The 23,137-nt window shown below is 39.5% G+C and overlaps 1 protein-coding gene across 4 annotated transcripts in view; it reads left to right on the forward strand.

The window, feature by feature from the left end:
- Positions 1 to 23,137, forward strand: part of LOC140002679 (uncharacterized) — a 75,853-nt gene that overhangs the window by 48,101 nt on the left and 4,615 nt on the right. Inside the window, exon 7 of one of the 4 annotated variants that reach the window (XR_011809900.1) lies at positions 4,503 to 5,113. The exons of 2 other annotated variants lie outside the window; for them this stretch is intronic. Coding sequence is in view for 1 of the 2 variants with exons in the window: in XM_072039421.1 (XP_071895522.1) it covers positions 6,180 to 7,055 (876 nt within the window). In the remaining variant the exon portion in view is untranslated. Of the gene's footprint in view, positions 1 to 4,502; positions 5,114 to 5,144; positions 8,775 to 23,137 lie in introns of those variants that run through there. One more of the 4 variants, XM_072039421.1, reaches the window with a different exon arrangement.

The raw sequence follows: 23,137 nt of genomic DNA on the forward strand, positions 1-23,137 counted from the left end.
CAAGTCATAAAGATACTGTATGGTTTAAAGAAATATTAGTTTAGTGTTTTTATCTCAGCAGACATTTGATGGTGCTCAAGGCTTTGTATTATGCCATGCTACATTCTATATCAGAATGTAGTGTTCCTTAGTTACCTGATACACCACACGTTTTGGTATGCAGGATAAGAAACAGCTGTCTTTGTGGTACAATGAAGTCGAGCATTTAAGATGAGACCAATAGGTTTTCAGATTGTGTGTGCTTGTTTTTGTGATTTATTAGGAAACCACACATGGGAGATAAGGACCATGGCACCCTAGTTATGCTTTTGATTTATGCTTTCTTTTGCCTTCAGTCTTAAGATACCTTTGTGTGTCAGCAGTGGTGTACAGTTAAAAAAAAAAAAAAAAAAAAAAAAAGCACTTCTATTTACTTGGGAAGCATGAAGTTTTCTATTCTAACTCTCAGAATTGGACAGTGGTATAAACTAGATTTGAACAGTGGTATAAACTAGATTTTACACTATATTCTGTAGTAAGTTTTTTTTTTTTTTTAATGGACATTTTTGTGTGTTGTTTATTATATAGGTTCCCTATACCAGGACAGCCATTCTCTCTCTCAGAACCTTCTCTTTCACTTCACTGTCTGTCTTGTCATCCTATTTCAGCAGACATAAGTAACCCTTTTCTTCAAAGGGCTTGCGCTGAGCATTTTCTCTTTATCCTACAGGTGCCTGAATTGCTTGTGTTAGTTTAATACTAGGTAGTTTAATACTAGGTAGTGTCTTTCTATTTGAGCCTAGATTTCTCAGAGTAAAGGTTCATGCATTACAAATACTTCTAGACTGTCAGGCTGGTGCTGTCAGTTTTTTCTCTGCTGTTCCTGCTTGCATTCAGTAGACCAATCACTATTTCCATTTGATACAGATCTTGACAGGCTACTCTGGTCACCATTGCTTTCTTTCAAACACGAAACATCTTCCCAAAGGTTCATATGCCATTTCTGTCTTTGTTACAATCCTGGCTGGATATGTCCTTCTGTTTCTGTTTCATTGCCCAAATGATAACTTCTATGTATGCCTGTGTCTGCCTGTTTGCAAAGAACACACCTGCCCCTGCATCAGCACATTCTTTGTGCATGCGGCAATCTTTCCCTCTCTGTTTTCATGTCTTTCACCCAGTAAATTCTCCAGAGCAAGGATCATGAATCCTCATACATTTGTAGATCAGTGGGCATATTGTAAGTGCTTTTACAATAATGTGTATTAGAAGCATTTCACCTGAGACAGAGCTCCTTGAGAGGAGACAATTCAATGAACAATGCACTGTTGTAATCCCTGGAAGGTTTTGGAACTCCCCAGTTCTGGATTTCTTGCTGAAATACCACAGCCAGCAGGCCTGTGCAGTCAGTTATATACAGGTGCTCAGGGTAAGAATTGCCAAATTTTAGTGCTCTAATCCTTTCTGATTGTAATTCCCATTAATATTGAATTACGAAGTCACTCCATTTGGCTTCACATTTCTTTATTAAAATACATTTAGATGAGCTCCTCAGTTTCTTAACTTAGCAAAGTATAATTTTATTTATATTTCTGTATGCATAGTGTGTCATGCATTTATTTCAATAGTCACATGAATTATCTGACATTTTCTAAAAACTCCTTGCTCATTGCTTGTAGACAAAACTCAGCATCAATATATTGTAGGAAATATTAAAAAAAATAGACTAGGGTCTTTATGATGGTGCAAACTGAATGTATATGTGAAAAATCATGATCTATTCAGTTCTTACTCTGGATTAGTTCATACATTGCTGAATGGTCTGAACAAAGTACTTAACTTCTCTGTGCCTCATTTTACTCATTGTGCAGTGGAGATAAATTAGTTACCTATTTCATGGGGATGTTATAAAGACTAATAAATTATTTAGGCAGCACTTTAGAGCACTTTTATAAGTAAGTGATGAGTATTAATGGTGAAGATACTCAGATGCACAAACGACACTTGGACACTTAACAGCCATTTCTGCCTCTGAAAAATTTCCCCTGGCTATTGGTGCTAGTGGTTTGCTGTACCATGGGAGCAGGGGGAAGCCATTTAAATTCTTTGCCAAATGGAAAGACTAATGATGTACTCAAAGGCATTTAATCTGCAATGAGCTTTGAAATCCTCAGATGAGAGGGGCACTACCAGTTAGCTTATTAGAGTTGTAAGTCACGTGAGAGTTCTTGAAAACGTTCCACCCTGTGCTTCATCTTCCATGACAGGGATGCTTTCCGTTCCAAACATTGATTGTTAGGAATTCATTAATGCATCCTATGTTGTGCTCTGAAGTTTCTTGTGAGAGAATGGGAAGTGTACTGGGCATACAAGCCATGCTTGCTTTAAATGTGACATTCTTCACATTCTTCTTACGTGACATCTGCCCACTGGATGGTAAAGCAACTGCAAGGTCAGGCATTGTGGTACCATTGTTTCAAGATGATCAGATGAGAAAACCAAGCCAAACATTTTATTGGAATGGGAAGGAAAAATGATTTATTTAACAGTCATTTAACATGCATCATATGGATGACGTAGTAGCCATACAGACGTTGACCAGCTGCCAACCATGACTAAAGTTAAATGGAATGGTTGACAAGCACTGACAGGTCAGGTTTCCAAAACACTTTAGAAAAGTCCAAATGATCAGAATCCAACATGCTAGGAGTCAATAAAAAAGAGACAAAATTAGTAGCAGTGTAACTAAAAGGAGAACATGCCTCAGTGTGAACTTTTATTTTCCTGGCCAAAATTCTGTTTTCAGAGAAGATGACCAGAGAACTTTCCCCAGCTGCAGTCTGAATTTTGGCAAAAAGATAAAAAGCTTTTATTTAATTATTTCCCTTACTTATTATATCCAGTCTTTTGACTCTGGGGTGGAGACACTGGTATCATTTCTATCATTTATTTTATGGTAAGTGTAGATGTTTCATTATAAAAACACAAAATTAACTTCAGTATTTCTGTGGAATTGCAGCTGCACCAAAACGGTCAGCAATTATAAGGTAGCACTTTGAAAACTGTAAATGAGTGCTAATCCAAATTGCTATAGTGCATGGTCAGGATCTTATAATTGTTTAATATCATTAGAGACTGAATCCTCACATCTGTCCTGGGCTCTTGCCCAATTAGTCTTTAGTAAGACTCTAAACAGCTATCTGTGTATTTGCTTAATAGCAAATAGCTGGAATTGGGTGTACTGACTTAACTGGTCTGAATGTGTCACTACAGAGGAATATTTGGAAGTAGGTAATTTTGGTGTTTGGTAGTTATAGTACACAGAAGAGCAGTTCTGAAGCACTTGTGATGTAGAAAGCAGTAGCATCTATTGGCAAGTCACTGCACATTGGAAAGCATTCAGACAAAGCATGGGACCTTTTATTGGATCATCAGTGTCGGTTAGATTGGCTACTGGGAAAAGAGTTTTTTGTAGGAAACAATAGTTCATACAGAGTTTATTACCGTCTCTTCAAAGGCACTTGTGAATGCTTCTCTGTTTACGGGAATTGTTAATTGCTTAATGAGAGAGAGAAGATTTAATATATCCCAGGAAACAATTTGTTGGGATAATTTGTTGGGGAGTCTCTTCCAGTGGAAGTCACACTTAAATTTATAGGCTGTGTTAAATCACCACTTTGCAGAATATATTAAAAACCTAAAATCTCTTTTGTTGCATGCAAAATGACAGCACTGTCTGTGAAGCTGTCTGAGTACCCGCCTGAGTGAGGACAGCAGGGCTGGCCCTAAATCATCAAGTTGTCAGAATGGTTATTTGCAGAACTGTGATGTTAGTTACTCCTATGAACAGCTGGAAAGAAAAAAAAAAAAAAAAAAAAAAGCCTAGATTCCCACAGTATATAGCTAATGGCTACAGTACTTGCAGTTTCTAAGGGACATGGAAATACTGGTTTTCTAAGGTGCTACAATGAGACAGTTGGAATGTAGTAATAAAAAGAATCTACAATATAATTAGATTATTTCTTTTCTAATCAAGCTGCGTTAGATGCACATTTTCAAAGCCCTTGCCTTTGGGACTTAAAACAAAATAATAAATATCCAGAATGCTGTGTTAGCTAATTTTCTCAGTGACCAGAAATCACACACATTACATTCTTCCAAGACCTTGCAAAAATCTGTGTGCAGACCCTCCCTCCACCATACTCATACCCACATACTGGAAGTTTTTCAGTCACCTTCAAACAGACTTTGTCTCTTATGTGCTTTGTATCCATTGTGCACCTAACACTTAGCTCCCTCAGCACCTGTGTGTGGCACAGCCTTTGTCAGGCAGGAGATATGGCTGGATGATCTGAGAATCCTCCACCTATTAAAGACTGAATCATTTTGTGTGTTGTGGTGTATGAAGCTGTCATTCCATGTTTTTCTGCAAGATGTTGCAATTCAGAGGACAAATTTGTTACCAGTGTGTCTTGGACCCTTTGTCAGCAAATCTCTCCTCTCTTTCTCTCTCTGATCTCTAGGTAGGAGGAGTGAGTGTCTGTTGAGGGATTTCTTGAAACAGCAAAAATCCTATGGCTTGCTGCAGCTGAGCAAACCAAGATACCAGGATAACGGTGAGAAGCTCCTATGACAGTGTTCCCACATCGCCCAATTGAGGAACTCAGAAAAATATTGTTACCAGTAGCTGGCTTCAAGGACAAGGTCTATGTGAATCACAAGGGTGTGAGGAATGTTTTAACAATTCCAATTCGTGTCCATAAATTCGTGTCCATAAAGAACAATTCTGTTTGAATCCTGTCTGCCTCTGGGCCCTGCACTGGCAGTTTAATTCTTGAACCACAGATGCAGTGTGCCCCAGTCTCCCCCTCATTCCAGTCAATTTATCACGTCTTCAGAAAACACTCCTTAAATTTATGAACCTGTTTGCTTTTGTTATTCCGGACTTCTATTTCTAACAGTTACGGCCTTTTTTCCTGTCTTCTTCGAGATTAACTTAACACTGCTATAGATGTGTCTGTGAATGGCTGGGGAAGAATGTTTTAATTACTCGTGAAGCGTCCAATAAGAAAGCTGTTTGTGTTTGATGTCTGGGAGTTTTAGAACAACTGATAACAACTAGTGACTGTTATGAGATACTATGTGGATCCTTGGTATCTGGCCAGGGGGGCCAAGAGATTAAGAGGAAGAAAAAAGAAGCTGAAGGACGGTTGGGAGACAAGACCTGCGGAGAGTGTACAGAGAGTGTTCCATAAACTTGGAATAGTGCCGAGTAAGTACAAAGGGTGAGAGGAAGACTACGAGCCTTCAGCATGAAAGACCCCTAGAGACCCCCAGAGGAGACTGATGCGCATGCTCCAGTAGGAGGAACCGGACTCCGGAAGCTAATTATAATAATCTACTTTTTTAGAAGTAGTAATGAATATGTATTAGTCTAGGTGCATAAAAATCAGCTGCTTGATGTAACTGGTGTGCGTCCTGGTGGAGCAGAGACTCCCGGTGCACCCAGCGCTGTTTGCTTACCTCTATTCCTTTATATTCTTTTAATAAATCCTATTTTTTTATTTAATCCTAATTTGAATCCTGAGCCATTTATAACAAGGGGACTGTTTTCTTGCAGGTGGGGTTGTTTTCTTGCAGTTGTTTGTCTGAGTGCTTTTGACCAATAATCTTGTGTGAAACACTGTCCACCCCTGTTAAGTTCTCTATAAAAGTTAGGCTATTCGGGCAATAAAATGGAGGAGCATGATCTGACTCTACTGTGTGTCTGTCGTGCTTTCGGCCGTGCTTCCTGCAACATATGGCGCCCGAACAGGCTGAGACCTGACCAGGACCTGCACAGACATCGCACCGGAGCAGGACATCGCAGCACCGGAGCAGACATCGCAGCCGAGCACGGACATCGCAGCGGCGCCGGGGCAAACATCGCAGCGCAGCGGGACACCAGCGGCGCCGGCACATCTGAACGCAGGTAGACCAGGAGACCAGCGGCGCCGCGATCTCGCCGCGCCGTCGGGACTTCGGAGCGCCCATCCGAGCGGCGCTTGAGCAGAGCGGACACCGGCCCGGACACACGGTACACAGGCCTCACGGTGAGACGCGGTACTCCCGCTGAGAGACGCGGAACACGGTGGGAAATAGAGTCGCGGCGGGACGTGGAGTTGCGGAGGGCCGCGGGAAATTGACGTGATCACGGTGCGATGCGGGACATCCGAGATCGAGCTGCTACGGGAGACCAGAGGCATCAGCGGACAACGGCAGCCGACCCTCAGCGTGTGGCGAGTCGGCACAGAGCAGAGGGGCGGACATCAGGACCCTGCAGCCTGTCTGACGTGACCATGGAGGCAGCGGCGGCTGTGCTGCTTCTCTCTGGCATTCTTTTTATAAGAGGTTTATCTTGCAATGCAAAAAAGACTCTTCGTCCCCAGATCGGTGTTATAACTATGTTTCTGGATAACATTCCGTGGGGTTGCCTCAGTCTACGGACTATTAATGACGATTTAGCTCTATTGCGGGGCAGGAGTGCAGAGACGCGGATTACACTGCCAAATGCCCACCGGCAGGCTCGTTCACAAACAGCTTCTAGGATTGCAGCTGGCACTGCCTGCAGCCGTATAGCAGACGTTACACTCTCTTTCCTAACTAGTAATCATGTGTCTCATCCATTTGTGGTGAATGGTCAGTGGCAAAAAGAAAAGGGGGAGAGTAAGGGGCGGCAAAGACAGAAACGGTACCAGGAGGATGCCACTGACACTGACAGCACGGGTAATAGGAGTAGTATAAGTGACATAGGTGCAGGGCGGCGGCAGGCACTGCCGCGCTGTGGGGCGCTCTGCCTGCTGCTCGCCCTCACCTGCCTGTGCACTGCTGCCGACAGTGCTAGAGCAAAATGTGAAGACTGCTCAGACGGCAGTGATGAGAGTGCTTGTGTGAAGAAGACGTGTGCTGAATCTGACTTTGTGTGCAACAGTGGTCAGTGTGTGCCAAACAGATGGCAGTGTGATGGGGATCCGGACTGTGAAAATGGGTCTGATGAGATTGCTGATCTGTTATATGAGAACATGCCGGGTAAATGAAATCAGCTGTGGTCCTCAGTCAACCCAGTGTATCCTGGTGTCCTGGAAATGTGATGGTGAAAAAGACTGTAACAGAGATCCTGATTGCAAGGATGGAAGTGATGAAATTAACTGCCCTTCTCAGACCTGCAGGCCAGACCAGTTCAGATGTGAAGATGGGAACTGTGTCCATGGGAGTAGGCAGTGCAGTGGTGTGAGAGACTGTCTGGATGGCACTGATGAAGCAAACTGTAACGATGTTATTCAGTGCTCAGGACCTGGCAAATTCAAGTGCAGAAGTGGAGAATGCATAGATATCAACAAAGTGTGTAACCAGCAGAGAGACTGCAAGGACTGGGGTGATGAGCCCCTGAAGGAATGCAACATACATGAATGTGACTGTCCAGCTGGGTTTGAGTTTGTAGACAAGAGAAACTGTGGAGATATTGATGAATGTCAAAACCCTGGTATCTGTAGTCAAATCTGTATCAACCTGAAAGGTGGCTACAAATGTGAACGTAGCCGTGGCTATCAGGTGAATCCTGCTACAGGAACCGGGAAAGGGCCATACTGGTACAAAAACACAAATAACACCTGTGATTACAATGACGCTGCTAAGCAGGATTTAGGGGTTTGTAGCATGGAGACAAGGGGTAACAACTACAGTGTTTGGAACAATTGTGCAGCTTTGGCCTTACCTCCTGATGTGCTTCTGATTTGTGGGGATGGGGCCTGGCAAGGTATCCCTGCAAATGCTATCAGATGTCCATGTTACTTAGATAAACTCATTGTATTTGCTCCTAGCTTATTACAGTTGCGTGAGATCACCAGACATAAATGGGCATTGCTTGCATCGGATTGCAATGATAATGTTGAATTGTGTGGGGTTGCAGCTAGAGCGGCATTAGCAATTTCAGTGCCTGGAGTGGCATCTGCGGCCGCACGTAACAACTTAGAAAAATTGGTATGCTGGGCCAAGAGGCAAGCCTATGCCACGACAGAGATACTTGAGGAGATGTTACCAGATCAAAATAGTCTGCGACATCTGCTTTTACAGGATCAAGCTGCTATTGACATCTTGCTTTTGGCTCAAAGAAATGGGTGTGAGGACTTTAAGGGAATGTACTGTTTAAACCTTTCTGATCATAATGAGTCAATTCACAAATCCATTACTTTCCTGAAAGAGCATATGAGAAAGATTCAGTATGGTATCAATCCTTTCAATCAATGGTTCACTGACTTGTTTGAAACAAGGTGTAGATGGTTGCTGGGTTTAGTCACAAGGGGATTAAGGATTTGGTTTATGGTGGTGGTAATCATCGTTGTGTGTTGTAAGTATAGCTAAAGAGTCACTTGTAAAACTGCTGTGTCGGGCTTGGTTTGCTCAAAAGAAGAAGGGGGAATTGTTGAGGGATTTCTTGAAACAGCAAAAATCCCATGGCTTGCTGTAGCTGAGCAAACCAAGCTACCAGGGCAACTATGAGAAGTTCCCATGACAGTGTTCCCACATCGCCCAATTGAGGAACTCAGAAAAATATTGTTACCAGTAGCTGGCTTCAAGGACAAGGTCTATGTGACTGCTAATCACAAGGGGGTTGTTTTCTTGCAGGTGGGGTTGTTTTCTTGCAGTTGTTTGTCTGAGTGCTTTTGACCAATAATCTTGTGTGAAACACTGTCCACCCCTGTTAAGTTCTCTATAAAAGTTAGGCTATTCGGGCAATAAAATGGAGCATGATCTGACTCTACTGTGTGTCTGTCGTGCTTTCGACCGTGCTTCCTGCAACACACAGATACACAAATTGCTGGTTTTGATAGGGCTCTGGCAAAGACAGATTGGTCTAAAAGCATGGAAGGGTGAAATTTAGCCATACATTTGGGACTGTGTACTTCTAAAATTTCAGAATAACCACTTGGGGTGTAAAAACTGAGAACACCTCCTTTGGATCCAGTAGATCATTCATACCTTTTATAGCAGAATTGCAGGTCATCTTCATAATCCTCTTTTGTCCTAATAGCAAATATTGGATGTTGCTTCTATGTTCACAGTGTCTGTTAAGAGTATTTTATGTTTTCGGCTGCAAGGGGTAGCAGGTGGGAAATACCTTTTTGTGTGTGTTTGGGGGGGGGAAGTTAAAAGTCCATTCATACTTTATTTTGCCACGTGATATTTTCGTAATCTCAGTTGGAATCAGAGAATGCATACACTCTGTTTTCAACTGTAAAATACTGTAACATTCAGACATGTATTTAGATAAAAGGTATCATTCTGGTTACATTATTACTGTAGATAATCAGAAGGACCTGTGCAGTTTTTTCAGTTGCTCTATATGATTTGTGAGTGTTTCTTTTGAGTATGAGCATTCAAAATACAGCCTTATGAAACAAAATAACTGCTTTAAAATTCAAAGCCTAGTATAAACTTTGGCATTTTCATTTGTTGTACTTTAATGAACGTAGTCCAGTTTATTGTTGTTAAACTGTTGTATTGTTGTTAAAATTTCTAGTACTTATTTTTAAGGAATAGCACAAATACAGTTTTTAAATTTAGATGTGGCACACTACTTGTCCTTCACTTGGTATCAAGTTATTCCTTGCTTTAAGACATTTTTTGTCTAAACAAGTATTACTTTGTAATGCTAACGTCACACACCTTTGTGTACTTAGGACTCCGTAAAATGTATTTTTCTATTTGCTTGTTCATAAAAGCAGGGAATTAATCTTGCGTTCTCTTATTACAAATAAAGGAATACATTTATTCTTAAGGCTGCCAAGATTCTTTAAATAAATTTCAGTGATAGCGCTGAAGACCTGCATCCACCAGAGGCCAGTAGTGCACTTCTTACAGCGTGCCATTGAGCACTGAATTCACCCAGCTGCCGCACGGATTAAATGTAGTGCTTCAGAATATTAACAACAACAAAATTAATCTGCTTTGCTTGCTGAAGAGCCTACAGATATTTTCTCTGTATATTTTCCCAGTGTGTAGCTGTGTATATTAATACACATGCATAGACGTGTATTTCTCATCATTTAGAGAGCAATACTGATTACCAGTAAAACTTTACGTCTTCTTGCTCGTCTGATCCTTTGCTATGCTGGGAATTTGCATTGGGCATAAACTGTTTATAACAACACACGTTTTACAAGGTGACTGGATAGTAGTAAAAAGAACATTTTCCAATACACACATCTAAATTTTTGAAAGATTACTTGCATATCTTGCTCTTACTGTGTCCACGAAGAGCTTGCTGACAGTTATGTCATGCTGTAGGTTTTTGTTTTGTTTTGTTTTTGTTTTGTTTTTATTTTTCCATCTGAATTTGAAGTTTGATCTAAACTTTAATTTGGGATTTAATTTGGGATGAACCCATTCAACAGGTAAAAAAAGGAGGAAAATGGTTACATGGATCATTATTAGGGAAATAAAAAAAGAACTGTTGTCTGTAGAATACCCAGTAATTGGTCAATCCCTGTTGCCTAAATACACCCAGTACTATTTAAGGTAATTATGCTAATCATCAGAGTATTTAGCCACAAACTGAATTCATGAAGAAAAATGAAAATGCTGTTCTAGCGTACCAGTGAAATCTGTCTTGACAATTTAATTCAGCATTTATTTAATTGAATAAGAGCAATAAAAAATTAATTGTGCTTTAGGATTTCTACTTCTTCTGACTTGTCAAAAAAATTCAAAACTCAAGGTATGTCAGTCAATGAAAATGCCTGAAGCACATCCAATATCACTGTGTTTTATAGATTAATGAAACAAACTGAGCCACCATGTGCACAGGTATAAATAGTTGATTATTTACCTGCCTTTCTGCTATTTGAGAACAAAGCAAAATGTGAATATCACCCTCCTCCCCGCACACCTGTTTGTTTCTGAGGAATGTTAATCGGCTTCCTAGTGCCAGCAGGCTACAATCACCAACTACTAATTATTTTTAGATAATGATATTGGTAGTGTGGTAGTTGTTTGATTACTCCTTGGACATCTTTACTACTTCTCAGGTTATCATCTAATTACCTGAGGTGAGAACACTTAATTGGAGAAGATTTTTAAATGAACTTCCTGCAGCATCTATGATTTTTTCTTGGAGAACTCTATACCTAGTTTAATTTTGAAGGCCTTATACTTTCATTTTCATTAGACATTAAGTTTTCCAATTTACCAGTTGCTGTGTACTCCCTAAGTGAGGTTATAATGTATCAGGGTTATCAGCTGGAAGGCTGGAAAGAACAGTTCAGTTTCCATTCCATGCAGAACAGTTGCTACGATAATTGGATCTAGGGTTATTTTGTATGCTCCAAAAAGTTATTTTCTGAACTCATTGCTCATCTTTATAGTGGAGAGAGAATGTTACCTAGCAGATAATAAAATATTTTGGAATTATTTCATATTTGGAGATGCAGTAGGGCATCAGAAGTCTGATGTTTTAGTACTTGAGGTTGTTAGTGAAATGTTCTCAGTTGTGACCAGCTGAGCTTTAAGATCTAGCTAAGGTGTTGTTATTTTGTGTAAGTATGTAGCAAGCAGATTTCAAGGCACGTGTTATGGTGTTTATTCCATCACGGGAACGAGTGGTGTTTTTATATTTCACTTAGTAAAGCATTGTTCTGGCAAGAAGAATGTCTTGTTTTTCTTCTGGCTTCTAGTAAAGTTTCTATGGCTAATGACAAATATAAGATGCATAAGTGAGACACAGAGCTGTATTCTCTCATGTGATCATTTTGTCTGGCCCAAGAAGTCTTGAATTATTTTCCTTACGATAGTGTGACTTCAGCCAAATACAGTAGAATAGTTTGCAGCTTGCTGATTAAGTGTTTTATGGGACAGTAGATCAGAATTTGAGGTCCCTCATCCTGAGGAGGGAATCAAACCTGTGCTGTGTATTTCTTAGGCATCTGCTAGGCTCTTACATGAACAATAGATATAGTTTTTTTTTAAGGTATGCTCTAAAAGAGTAGAACAGGTACTGCTTAGCTGTTTAAAGAATCCATGCCTTTCTTAGGAGAAGGATCTAGGATCTAGATCCTAGGATTAGAGATCTATGATGAATAAAAATGCTTTCCATCAGACCTGGAAAAGATATTTAGAGTTACACTACTGTCTATAAAACTTCTGTCTAGACTAGCTTTCAACAATTCTACTCTTCTCCTGCTGAATTAAGGTTGTTTGATCCATTCTTGAGCCCTGTGTAGGTCATGTGGCAACTCTTCTCAAGATCGTGAATTCTGATTTGAGACCAAGCACCAAAATATACCTGTGTGTCTGTATGTAAGCTCTTTATTGTATTAATAACTTTTTTTTTTTTAATGCTTTAATTATTCTTGGTGTGGAGTCTTCCACAATTGCTGTTGAATTGCTTTTACCTTTGCAATGTTATCATGTACTGAGGCCCTTCCTCACAGACAGATCCATTGGAATTGTGAGAAGATAGTAAGAAGACAGTGTTGTAAAATTTTAACATACTCCCTTGATCTGCATACCAAAGATATTCTTCACTTAATTTGAAGGGAGGGAGAAAAAAAAGAATAGCACTATTTCTCTTGAATTTCTGACCCACTGACAACAAAGAGATTTACATCAGGATTTCATAAATTAAGCATGAAATTGGAAGTGGTATTAATAGCCCTGTGTTACTATTCACTTTATAGGAATTCTATAGGAAAACTGCAAATGGGAAAAAAAAAGCTTAGATTTTCTGTCACTTTACTGAAAAAGTGGAAGACCTAGTCAGCTATTTGTATTGATATTGGTATCAAAACACATGCTATTAAACACTATGGCATGATGGCAAATACCTGTTTATCTGATGAGCAGCTTTCCTTTAAATTAACAATAATAGTGTTGCAGCCTCATAATCAGCACCGCTGCAGACTGAGGATATCCGCATATATCAGTTACAATGAAAACACAGGTTCTGTGCAAGTGAGAGCCTAGGTTCTCATAGGTTTTAGGCTAGCTGAGCCCTTTTGTGCTGCTCATCAAAAGTACTCAGCATGAAGGCTTGTTTTAAAATATGTTTTCTGCATGTAGGATTGTAGAAAGTAATTTTTTGTTTAATGTAATGGAGAACGCATCTATTCAAATGATTATATTTTATAAAAGAGAAACGTTTACAAGAGAGTAAAAAAATGCAATACTTGAGGATAACAGCATTAGAGTATGGTAATTTCCAAGTAACTGTTGCAGAAATGTAAGCTTTGTGAATTAGGAGGAAGTCTTGAAATAGGAGCAGATTGCTTTGTATCTTTTTACTTTGCATGTTCACAAAGCTTGTTTTTAAATGTGATATATTCCAACTGTGAGATGACAGAATGTGACTAGTGGGTCTTCTCATCTTCTAATCCAAGTTCAGGTGTGCTGCTTTTAAAAAATAGACATTGGGTAAGTCAAAGAATTTGGGAGGGAAACAAACACAGAATACATGTACTGAGAAATCAAAGCACAGAATTAGAATGAGAAAACAAAAGGAAAGAAATGAGGGTGAAATAAAGAAGCTTGGTTCCACTCCCAAGGATTAGTTAACTTTCCCTTTTTGGCTTGTAAAAACATGGATATTTTTTCCATTTCTGCCATACTAATTTTCTGCTTTCTTTCATCATAGCAATATGAAGTGACTGCAGCTTACGAAGGTGACAGTAAGAGTATATTCGTTCAGTGAAGAGCTGTGTTTTATTGTTTAGGCATGTCACGTTGATGTGTATTACACACATCCCCCACAGGAGGGTTATGATGTGCCTAAATGACAAATGCATTGCTCTTCACAGAACTTCTTGTGACTTGAATTTCTGTATTTATTTGGCAAAACCCCTTAATGGTCTTGAGTTTTCTGTCAGGTCTCTGCAGCCTGACTGCTGCATGGGAAACGTAGATCACAAACTTGTCAGTCAGGTAAAAGCAAGAATGTTTTACAGCCTTTTAATTATTTGAACAAATAGGATAAATAAGGACAAAACAAAACACCCTACCCTTCCGTACATGTTTGTCCACTGAAGTTCTTGAAGTTCAAAGATAGCTTTATCCTCAAATGTCTGACAGAGCAATGCAGTAGCAAGTACTATGTTGATTAATTCTGCCAACATTTACTATAAAGAACCTGTTTAGGTTGACTCTTAGACTTGCTTTGTATTTCTGTTATCCACCTAAAGGTGTGAGAAGGTGTCTTTTTTTTTTTTTTTAATTTTTATTTTCAAGTAAAAACAACTTTTTGCTGCATAGAACTCTATGAACCAGTTTTACAAAATGTGCAAAAATTGGCCTTGTTTTTCTGTTATTTCATTCAATGAATGAGTGTTACTAGAACAACTTAAGCCAGAGTTCTACTTGTGACATTTAAATATGTTAGAGTGGGAAATTAAAAACAGTGTAGATAAGTGCATATTTTATAAATGTGATAAGACAAAGGGACAAATAGATTGCTAACCACATCAACAAACTGTTCTAAGGCATGCTTTTTCACCTTTATCCTTTATTGTCTTATGGTTGGAGAGGAACTTTGGAAGGCTGCATACCTTAGAAAATAACAGATTTTTCTTTTCTGACCAAACTTGTCTGCCGTAGCATTGGTGAATATAAAAATAGTAGTGCAGCAGTGAGGTTAAACTTGCACTAACATAGAAATTACTGAAATTTCTTTAGTTATTTTAGCAAGCCAAAATGGAAATTGTTGGTTTCTGAAATCAGAACATTTCTAATATTTTAGTTCAAAGTTTTTAATTCTTTTCCTCTAAAGATTTCATATGAACTATCCTAACTATATGAACTATATTAGTTCATATTAAGTATTGTTGGGAAGAACAAGTTTTTAATTTCCACTGAACTGTACTTTGAATTGTTTGAAAAATTTCCATGCAGGACTAAGCTTTGATACTTTGACCAAGGGAAAAAAAATCTGAGAGTACGTCTACAGGGTGTTATCTTATTTTTATCAGATCATAAGACACTTGAATTCTGCAGTTCCGGTGTACTAACTCATCAAAACTGTCATTCAGTGTCATCATTTTTCCCCTCTATCTTGAGGGCATGATTTTATACATACATACATACATACATACATATATATATATATATATATATATATATATATATATATATATATATATAAATGATATTCTTCTGTTGTGGCAATAGGTTTTGCAATGGAGAACAGAATAAAGCTCATAAAAGCTGTAACCTGATTGATTAGGGAACTTGGCCTGTGGCTATAGCAGGGTGTGACGTACCTCTTAGTCATCACAGTAATATATCTGGCTCAAGATATTTTGCTTTTAATCCAAAACACACAAAATTCTCCTGCCTGCCCTGAAATATTGTTGTAAATAATTCCAACAAAGAGCTTTGGAGAGGCAAGGGTATGAAAGACCATGGCTGATTGCCATTTCTGGTTTCTTCCTTATTAGAAAATACAAGGAAGGTAATATCTACCTAAAGGACAATGCAGAATGCTCTTTTTTATTAAAGCAACTTTTTGTTCTGCCAGAAAATACGATGTTTAGCCCTAGATTCCCAAATTTGATTATATGAAATGGAATATACCTATATTCTGAAACCCTGTAAGATAAGGATGTGTCTTTGTAGAGAGTTACCTTCCTGGGAGAGAAGTAAGACAGCCATTCGCTCATGCCACTAAATATGGCTTAAAAACTTTTTTAGTTTATTTTTGTGTGTAAGAATCTTTATTATATCATGTAGGAAACAAATGGGAAAAAGTACCTTACTCATAGTCTTAGTAAATTTCAGAGTTTTTGTTATTTGTATGTAATCACCTCACATGGCAGCTGTCATGCAAAATGACATGTTTTTTTAATGAGAGGCACAATATAAAATGTGTGAATTAAATTAAGACCACAAGAGTAGACCTTAAAGTTTCTTTTTATTGTTATTATTATTTCCTGGACTGCTGTGATTATTAGGTGACATACTTCTCATTTCAAGGCAAGTTCATACAACCTCATTGGAATTGCTTTGAAATGTAGTTTTAGAGGAGCTGAAATAGAAGTAGATAAGGCCTATTTGAGATTTGTCTAGAAGACATATAAATGTTAAAGTTCAAATTCAAGTGTATTTTACTGCTGTCCAAGTTTATGCTATGATGCCATAAGGTGTTTTTAGTTGTTTTAAAGAATAATCTGCTAAAATAAAGTATGTTCTAATTAGTGAGAAAAACATGCTAAGATAGTGCAGAAATTGTTGTTGCAGAAATAAGCAACTGCAGTAGTCTGCTTTGTTCTAGAAGTAGAAAAAGGCTTCTATTTTACTTCATGTTTCAAAGGGAGCCACCATGGAAAAGCTTACTTTCCAGAACCATGTACCCAGCTGAGATGTATGAGTGTATGGATTTTCTTTGATGCACAAAAATCAGTGCATAAATTCTATAGCTCATTCACTCCTTGCAATTTTAGATAAAGTACTTTGTTTTTAGTTTTCTTGTTCAGGTTGGAGCTGGAATAGGCTTACAAGTTCCATTATGGCAATGATATATGATGAGAAGTGCAGCAAAAGATATATAGGCTCTTCAAGAAGCTCAGGATAAAGGAAGAATCAGAATTAGGAGAAAACAAAGCTACAATTGCTATGAAGAAGGAAAAAAGCCTGGATTTAAATGCTTGTTTTAAGTTTATTGAAAATACATATTTTTTTTTTTTTCCAGAAAGTAGCCACTGTTGTTACAGTAGCAGTTCAGTCAAAAAAGCAGATTCCAGTCAGCAGGAAGTGGCTTTAAAAGTTCCTACTGACTGTGTTGTCTTGTTTTTATGAACCTGTTATGGAAGTGGGTTTTCAAAATATACATTGGTCTTCAGCTGTTTCTCAGGTTCATAAGATAGCTTTTAATCTTCTCTTTGCCCTTTCTAGTTTTTATCAGTAGCATTCTCTTGCCTCAGTCTTTATATCCAAGGATTTTCACATATTGGATTAAAAATGGATGGGCTAGAAGTCTTGGCCCAGTCCCACAGCTACAACATCATTGGCATAAGTGAAACCTGGTGGGATGAGTCCTGTGGCTGGTGTGCTGCAATAGATGGTTACAGGCTCTTCAGGAGGGACAGGCAGGGTAGGCGAGGTGGCGATGTATGTGAAGCATGGGCTGGACTGTGTGGAGCTTCAAGTTGGCCAGTTTATTGCAGACCACCCGGCCAGGGTGACAATGCCGATGAATTATCCTTTGCAGAACTATGAGATGCCTTGATCAACTCCCCTTGTCCTTATGGGGGATTTCAACTTGCCAGACGTCAACTGGGATCACTACAATGCCAACATGAGCAAGTCCAGGAGGTTCCTAAAGCACTTATATGATAACATCTTGGTGCAGGTGCTAAGGGAGCCAACTAGGACAGGTGCCCTCCTAGATCTATTGCTGGAGAACAGAGAGGGTCTTGTGGGAGATGTGGCAATTGGTGGCCATCTTGGTCATAGTGGCCATGAAGTGGTTGAGTTTAGAATTTATGGCGACAGAAGGAAAACTGCCACCAAAACTTCAGCCCTGGATATGGGGAAAGCAAACTTCAGGCTGCTCAGGGAACTAGTCAGCAAGGTCCCCTGGGAAACTGCTTTTGAAGGCATTGGTGTCCATCAGTGCTGGTTGATCTTTAAGCACTGTCTCCTAAAAGCACAAGATCAGGCAATTCCAAAATATCAGAAGACAGGCAGGCAGGGCAGAAGGTCAGCCTGGCTGACCAGGGATCTTCTACTGAGGCTCAGGCAAAAAACAAAAGTGTATGGCTGCTGGAAGGAGGGTCAGGCGATGAGAAAGGAATAAAGGGATGCTGTTTGTGTTTGTAGGGAGAAAATTCGTGTGGCCAAAGCCTAACTAGAGTTGAAGCTGGCCATGTCTGCTACTTGATGGGGAAGGTCTCCTCACAGACAATGACATAAGCAGAGCAGAGACGTTTAATGCCTTCTTTGTCTCTGTCTTCAGCGCTGATGATGGGCTTCAGGACCTAGCGTGCCCTGAGCTGGAGGACCATGATGGTGGGAATGACAAACTCCCAACCGACCCTAAACATGTCCGGGATTTGCTGCTCCACCTGGATCCACACAGGTCATGGGTCCAGATGGGATTCATCCCAGGGTGCTTAAAGAGCTGGCTGATGTCATTGTGGGACCTCTCTCAATTATTTTTCAATGATCTTGGGAATCTGGAGAGGTCCCAGTAGACTGGAAGCTGGCAAATGTTGTACCAGTTTTCAAGAAGGGTAAGAAAGAAGACCCTAGCAATTACAGGCCTGTCAGTCTCATGTCAGTGCCTGGTAAAATTATGGAGAAGATGATTCTTTAAATTACTGAAGCGCACCTGGGGGACAATGTGGTCATTGGTTCCAGCCAACATGGGTTCATGAGGGGTAGGTCCTGTGTTGCGACGGAAGGAAGACAGGGACACTCAATATGAGTGATCAGCAAGCTCCATTTTATTGCCCGAATAGCCCAACTTTTATAGTGAACTTAACAGGGGCGGACAGTGTCTCACACAAGATCATTGGTCAAAAGCACTCAGACAAACAGTTACAAGAAAACAACCCCACCTGCAAGAAAAGAACCCCTTGTGATTAGCAGTCACCTAAACCTTGTCCTTGAAGCCAGCTGCTGGTAACAGTATTTTCTGAGTTCCTTAATCAGGCGATGTGGGAGTCATAGCTGTGGGAGCTTCTCACAGTTACTCTGGCAGCTTGGTTTGCTCAGCTACAGCAGGCCCTGAGATTTTATAAGGCCTACCCCTGGTTGCTTAAAGCAAGCTCAAATTGAACAATTGCTCCACGGGCACATGTCCACGTCCTGTATGCCAATTCCCAACAGTACTGCCTAACAAATTTGATTTCCATTTATGATAAGATGACCTGTCTAGTTGATCAAGGGAAACCAGCTGATGTGATCTTTTTGTACTTCAGCAAGGCTTTTGACATGGTTTCCCATAGGATCCTACTGGACAAAATGTCCAGCATACAACTTAACACAAACATCATACGATGGGTGAGCAATTGGCTGACGGGCAGGGCTCAAAGGGTTGTGGTAAATGGGGCCACATCTGGCTGGTGGATGGTCACCAGTGGAGTCCCTCAAGGCTCCATTTCAGGGCCAGTCCTCTTCAATGTTTTTATAAATGATTTGGATGTAGGACTAGGAGGTGTTCTGACCTGTGTGGTGCCAAGAGTTGGACTTGATGATACTTATGGGTCCCTTCCTGTTGAGGGATTTTTGAAACAGCAAAAATCCCATGGTTTGCTGTAGCTGAGCAAACCAAGCTACCAGGGCAACTATGAAAAGTTCCCATGACAGTGTTCCCACATCGCCCAATTGAGGAATTCAGAAAAAATATTGTTACCAGTAGCTGGCTTCAAGGACAAGGTCTATGTGACTGCTAATCACAAGGGGGTTGTTTTCTTGCAGGTGGGGTTGTTTTCTTATAGTTGTTTGTCTGAGTGCTTTTGACCAATAATCTTGTGTGAAACACTGTCCGCCCCTGTTAAGTTCACTATAAAAGTTAGGCTATTCAGGCAATAAAATGAAGCTTGCTGATCACTTATATTGAGTGTCCCTGTCTTCCTTCCATCGACAACACCTTCCAACTCAGGATATTCTATGATTCTATTCTATGATTAAGTTGTGAAAGAAGCATTGCTTATCTAGCCTTTTTAAAAACAAAACAAACAGACAAACAAAAACAGACACCAAAAGCAAAGCAAAACACAAGCAAAACAAAAACAAAAACAAAAAAAAAAAACCATGATGTATACACCTTATCAATTCAATGAGAGGCTAAATAATAATACAAAATAAAAAGGAGCTTGGCAAGTGTGGCTTGCTTATCTCCTTACTCATTAAGATGTTTTATCTATAGTAAGACACTTGTACAAATGGACATTTCATACGAATATTTTTCTATTCCTCAGAAATTCCTAAGGTTTCAAGTGTTTTTTTTTTGTTGTTTTTTTTTTGTTTTTTTTTTGTTTTTTTCCTGCTTTCACACCAGAATAGTATGTTGTTTTGACTATTTGCCCCAAGTTGGGTTGTCAATATACTCATTCACAATAAGATTTGAACATTTTGATGTTTTGATCTTTGGAAAGTATGCATGCGTATATCAACATGTACACAGAGCACTAGCATAAAATATGGGAGATCTAGATATCAATCTCTGTTCTGTTAGGTTTATCTTGTGTTACTGAGGCAGAGTATGAACTTCAGTATGGATCCTCCTGTTTCAAGCCATTGCTATTTCACCAGGTCTATCAAGAGAGCGCACAAGCTTGTGTGAACTTGTTCATGTATGCCTCTCTTACGGTATATCACTGTGCAAAGAGTTCAGCTTGAAATGTCTTAAGCAAAAATTTCATTTAATCGAAAATGCTCTATGTTTATGCATATAAATAGAAAACAGTTATACTCAGAATAACTCATTAAAATTCCATTTAAAGTCATTAAGGTTAGTCTGGGCATTAAAAAGGTCATTATCAAGCAATTAGTTTGCTTTCTGTTGAATATTGGATATTTTAAAATGCATCTGAAAGAGGGACACTGGAAGAAACATTCAGACCAAGCGACAAGAATGAATTGCCTTGATGTTTGGTGAAAGAACCGTTCAGAAAAGTAGACATAAAATTTTCAAAAACTAGTCTTTGCTCATCTGTTCTTTTTCTTCAATTAGTTCTGTAGAGAAAGTATATTACTGTCATTTTAATATTTCTGTTGATACATCACAGAAAACTCAATTATTTCCTGAGTCATCAAACAGGAAAAAGAAGATTAATTGAAAGATTAAGTCCTTACTCTAACACTGATTACTGAATTCTAGCATTCTGTGCTGGAGAGAAGGATCATGTCTGAAATCCCCTGTCTCAACATCACAGTCCTGCAGAATACTATGTGTTCTGCAGCATATTCACAGTGTGGGAATAAAACTGTTGTTTTTGCAGAGGGAAGGAGTGAGGTATGCTTGCAGTGATAAGAAAGCTTAACAGACAACCTTGTAAAATACACACAACCAGACTCCTTAGAGCAATTAGGTGAAAATCAAGGTGTCAAGTCAGGTAAGTGAAGAAACTTTACCACTTCAAACAGTAAAAAAGGCAAAAGAAAATTGAAATTTAGCTGGCCGGCAACGGAAGGCCATGCATTGTCTGTGAAGCATTGGATAGATTGTGAGCCTGTATTACCCAGTCAGTGGGGAAACAGGGGAGGGTCCTGTCATCAAAAAATATATAAACTGTGTTTTGGAACTAGTAGAATAGCACTCCTGCTTTGGGGATGCCTGCCATTGCAATTGTGAATAAATTACTACTTCACTGAGATCCTTGCCTGAGCCTAAGTGATTGGCTACGGAGTGTTTCTCAAAAGGAAACTGCTGTAGCTGTGAACAAGGAAACCCTCTAGTAGCTTTTAATTGACATCTTGGTCACTGAAATCAAATGGACGGACACTACTTCTCCCTGTCACCATTCTGAAGGAGAGAAATTGCATTTCGGAGCACTTGTGTGAAGGAGTAGCAGGCGTGGGCTGCTCCACAAGGCCAGCGGAAGCCAGGAGCTGACAGTGGCTCAGCACAGGCAGGGCGGTGCCCTCACCGACCAGCGCACAGCCCCTCAGCACCCGAGCAGGGCCTGGCTCGTAACAGGGACAGTTTTCACTGTCAGTCCAGTGGCAGGTGGGCAGCTGCAAAGGGGCAGGTAAGGTCCAAGGTCAGCCCAGGCAGTAAGTTGGGCCCAACCGGGGCCTGAAGGACAGACGGGACTGTGGGTGCAGGCCCCAGGTAAGGCCTCTCAGGGCGGCTGAGGCCTGTTGGTGCCCCTGGCTCCCTGGCCTGTAGAGAACAGAGGTCACTTGTGAGCTAACAACCGTATGTGCGGGTTTGTTTATTTATTTATTTATTTGCAGCTGGCCTCCAGGACAATTAGAAATGAATAAAAATGGTTTAAGTTCTCTCTCAGGTAAGAAAACTGTTCCCACATGTGTACAGATTAATGGAATACTCCCTTGCTCTTTTCTCACGCAAGATAATGTATATTCCCTATGGTGGCCAATGGCCGAGTTAGTAGACTGAATATAAATAATTTAACTATTCTTTATCAGTATTCTTCAGTATTGTGTGTTTTTGTTCTATTATGCAATATTATTATAGTCAGAGGATAAAATTAGGCATACTGTTTAGTCTTTGCTAAAGCTTTAAGCATCAGATCACAAAACTTTTCAGCACTCACTTTCTTTAAAAAAAGTTAAAGCATTTTATGTGCTTCTTTATTTTAATGGTTAAATATAACATGGTATTTCAGTTGCTTACCATGTGGGTTTCTCAAAAGCTTGTAAGCAAAGAATAATTAAAATTTAGACTTTCTGTTGCTTGTCCAAGTGAATTTTTGGATCTAGATCTGATGTTCAGCTTCTTTTGCTCATGTGATTTAATCCTGTCATACAAATCTACAATTATTAGTCTGTGTGAGCTGCTAGTTTATGTAAAAGATCTAGGCATTGGGTTTCATGTGAGAAATAATCTGTCCTTGAGAGCCTGTAAACTGGCAGGTTAAGTGAGGTCTAAACTGCAACAAAGCAAATATTAAAATATAGATGTCTCAAAAGATTATAAAGTTCCGAATTAATTGGTACATTGAATTGTTATGCTGTCAATTTCTGTGTGCTCCCCTTAGCGTTTGTTCTTTCTTTAATTACATCTAGTGTTGAATGTTTTTTTGAGTAGCATTTAAACATAGAACTTGGGGGTGGGGGAGAAAAGTATTTTTAGCTGAATTAAAGTGTTGCAGAGAAAAAGTGTGCTTTGTGTGTTTGTTTGCTTGTTTTTCCCCTAAAAATGAAACCTCTAGTTTTTAGATGAAGATTTGAAATTTTTTGGAGACGAATTGTGAGTATTTTGGAAATGACATTTTTCACAGGAATTACCACCCCACCCCCACTTAAAACAATTCTGCACAGGGCCCTTTTTTTTTTTAGTTTTCCTTTTTTTTTTTCTTTGCTAGTCTAATGATGCTCCTAGATAACTGCTGCAATACATCTAATATAAAAAACTCTGCCAAAACTTCTTGATCCACTTATGATCCTCACAGAATACATTAAGCTGGTCTGTTAGTTAATTGCAAGACAAACTCTGTGGATC

This window comes from Anas platyrhynchos, chromosome 5, assembly GCF_047663525.1.
Source record: "Anas platyrhynchos isolate ZD024472 breed Pekin duck chromosome 5, IASCAAS_PekinDuck_T2T, whole genome shotgun sequence".
Lineage (NCBI taxonomy): Eukaryota > Metazoa > Chordata > Aves > Anseriformes > Anatidae > Anas > Anas platyrhynchos.